This window comes from Camellia sinensis, chromosome 9 (assembly GCF_055761805.1).
Source record: "Camellia sinensis isolate YWXY chromosome 9, ASM5576180v1, whole genome shotgun sequence".
NCBI lineage: Eukaryota > Viridiplantae > Streptophyta > Magnoliopsida > Ericales > Theaceae > Camellia > Camellia sinensis.
The window spans coordinates 164,315,682-164,318,822 of record NC_138969.1 but is presented as its reverse complement, the minus strand read 5'-3'; the positions used below and the strand labels follow the sequence as shown (position 1 = coordinate 164,318,822).

Genomic DNA, 3,141 nt, shown 5'->3' with positions numbered 1-3,141 from the left:
AGTGTGTATCATATGCAAGTCAGCACAAATGTCAAAACTAAATTATTTTCAATCATGACCAAATACATAAGATATAATTAAAAATATTTAATTATAATGAGTCATATAACTAATACCACAGTGAATCATAATCGTATCATAATCAATACCATTAGATGTCATAATCAAAACTACAAAAGTCATAAGTGAGTACATATAATCCACACCTCATTTATATATATATATATGAATAAAATTGCATCTTTTGGAAAAGTTTTCATGTTTGGTGACTTTTTCAAAGTTTGGGAAAAAAATATATACACATTTTTTTTTTTTCTATATCTGATATTCTCCATTATATTTTTAGGATGAAGGGATCACAGTCCAATAAAATTGCATCATCTGACAAAGTTTGGTGAGTTTGCGTACAAGTGTGAGTGAGCTGATGATGTGTGTGTGTCTCTCTCTCTCTCCCTCTATATATATAAACTCTTTTTTGGAAGGGCTTGGGAACTCATCAAAATTGGGATATAATCTCACAGAGATGATGAGGACTCTGCACTTTGATAAGAAGACTTTAAAGAAAGGAGCTTGGAGCCGTGAAGAAGATCAGAAGTTGATTAATTACATCAGCAAATATCGCATTTGGATCTGGAGTGAGATGCCAAAAGCTGCAGGTATGAGCCAGAACAATATCACACAATTAAGCTGAAAGTTCATAATTAGAAAGCAAAATCTAAAAGTACTTCTTTGTTGGTTCTAAATAATCAGTTGTTTTTAACTTATTTAAGATATTTCTGTTTTATAAGATGTAAACAAAAATTACACAAAACACTCTTGACATAAATTTTTAGAAATGAAAAAAAGAAAATAAAATTATAAGTAGCTCTATAATCTACATCAAACAGTACCAATGGTGGGATGGCAAATTCCAACGTGATGCCGCATATTGTCTAAAAGCACGCGGTCATGTCGTCACTTTATCTCGATATTTCTTAAAAATTAGAAGCATGTTGCATCTCCTATTATTGAGTGGGCATGAAAGTGGCCAAATAGTGAACAGAATTTTATTGAATTTTTATTCTTTCGTTACTAATACTTCTGATATACTAATTAGAATGAAAATTACATGTCTATGAGACATTTCTGATACCTATGAGTTCATAGCTAATTCATAGTCAATATGGTTTATTCGATTGCTAAAAAACTGTTTGGTGCGATTAATGATTTTAAAAACCACGACTGCGACCCTTCTTCCAATTTTTTTGTTTCATTTGCTTGGTGCATTTGTTTGTCTTGCACTTAAACAAGTCCTTTCTTTTTTTTTCTCATATTTCAGGTTTGTTAAGGTCTGGGAAAAGTTGTAGACTTCGATGGGTGAATTATCTAAAGCCAGGTATCAGGCGTGGAAACTTTACAAGAGAAGAAGAAGAAACCATACTCAATATGCATGAAATGCTTGGAAATAAGTAAGCAAATCCATCTAATATATTCTCTCTGTTAGGGTCTTCAGTGCTTGTACAAATGTTTTGACGTCTTTCTCTTATTTCAGATGGTCTGCAATCGCTGCAGCACTGCCAGGAAGAACCGACAACGAAATAAAAAATTACTGGCACTCCCGCTTGAAGAAACGCTTACGCAAACCACGGACCCAATCACAAGCATCCAGCAGCACTGAAGTGTCAGAGTGGCCGAGGAACGTCCCAGACTCAGCGCAGCCGCCTTTTAGCGTGTGCTTATCACCGAATACTGGTCCTGCTGTTTGGATTAATGAAAATCAGAACATAGAGGCAAATCTTGGGTCAAAATTAGAAACATTTGATGGACTCTTAAGTTCATGCGAAAATCAGAATATGGAGGAAAACTTGTACTTGGAAAATCTCCAAGAAATGTTTGAGAATCCTGGATTTGCTCTCCCACAGAGTGAGCTGTGGTTCTCAGAGCCAACAAGTCCATATGGTTTCTACCATGATCCTTGGTTCAACTTCAACCTCTCAGTGCAATCAGATATGGCTGGAGTGAAAGAGCCTAATGTCCATTTTTAAGTGATACCATAGTTTTTGTGCTCCTCAGATTTTCGTAATTAAACTGTGTCTGTGTCATTCTAGTGTTACAGTCAGTCTTTTGAGTATATTAGGACCGTGTGTGAGGCCGTCCGTGCTGTGTTTCATCTTGTACGCAGTTAGTCTTAAAGCCTAGATAAATATGAGGATTGTGTGTGGCAGTATGTGTCGTGTCTAGCGTTTCATCTTTCACATAGTCTTAAGTCTAGATAAATAAAAGCATTGTATGCAAAGAAGCCTGTGTTGTGTCTAGCGTTTCATCCTTCACATAGTCTCAAGTCTAGATAAATAGGAGGATTGTATGTGAGGAAGTCTGCATCGCATCTAGTGTTTCATCTTTTACATAGCTAGTCTTCACCCTAGATGAATGATTGTGTGTGAAATAACATGAAAGTTGGCACGTAAAAATTACTGTCAAATCATTTATGATTTGTTCGGTTTGGTTTGAAAGAATTCGTATATGCTTTTGGAGGTATGAACCAATAGTTCCATCAATGTATGTCGGTTTGGGTTTGAAAGAATTCGAAATTGTGTTCAGCATCATCATCTAAAGCTCATACTTATGTTAATATAATCTTGGTATGTTGTTGCTAGTGTGCATAGTATGAAATACACACACACGCATATATATATATATATATATATATATATATGTGAAATTTATATAGAAAACAACATAAGACTGACAACACATGCAAAGCTAGAAACCAGATTTTGCATGCTACAGCAATAATTTTATGATGACCACTTTTATGTAACCATATTTCGTTCATCATTTACATACATCACCGTTTGACTGATTTAATAAATTTCAGTACTAACGATTATTACGAATGTAATAGTGATACATTACATAATAAACAAACTAGTGTGGAAATACGATCATAGTAACAATATTCCTGCTATTGTGATTGTCATATCTAGAGCCAATGCTTTCCAAGCTCATTTGATGTTTGGTAAGTAGTTTTGATTTCACTTTTGGTCTAATTACTCTATTCACCCATTGCTTATTCAAATGAATATATCTTGTGCGGGGTGGATTACGCACCGGCCAAATTATATTGGTAGTCCCTATATTTCGATTCTTATATTATTTTAG

General features: G+C 34.5%; 1 protein-coding gene across 1 annotated transcript; it reads left to right on the top strand.

Annotated features, from left to right (window-relative positions):
- Positions 1-221: 221 nt before the first annotated feature.
- Positions 222-2,585, top strand: LOC114317719 (transcription factor MYB8). The gene is made up of 3 exons (XM_082887912.1): positions 222-656; positions 1,319-1,448; positions 1,532-2,585. Exons 1-3 carry the CDS (start codon positions 425-427, stop codon positions 2,022-2,024), a joined length of 855 nt encoding a protein of 284 aa, XP_082744038.1. The 5' UTR covers positions 222-424; the 3' UTR covers positions 2,025-2,585.
- The last annotated feature ends 556 nt before the right edge of the window (positions 2,586-3,141 follow it).

What these genes read in the sequence shown, in the direction of transcription:
- LOC114317719 (XM_082887912.1), top strand. Translation starts at nt 425, where the DNA reads ATGATGTGTGTGTGTCTCTCTCTCTCTCCCTCTATATATATAAACTCT. An exon ending in TGAGATGCCAAAAGCTGCAG is followed by an intron (nt 657 to 1,318) that starts GTATGAGCCAGA and finishes CTCATATTTCAG; the next exon opens with GTTTGTTAAGGTCTGGGAAA. An exon ending in CATGAAATGCTTGGAAATAA is followed by an intron (nt 1,449 to 1,531) that starts GTAAGCAAATCC and finishes CTCTTATTTCAG; the next exon opens with ATGGTCTGCAATCGCTGCAG.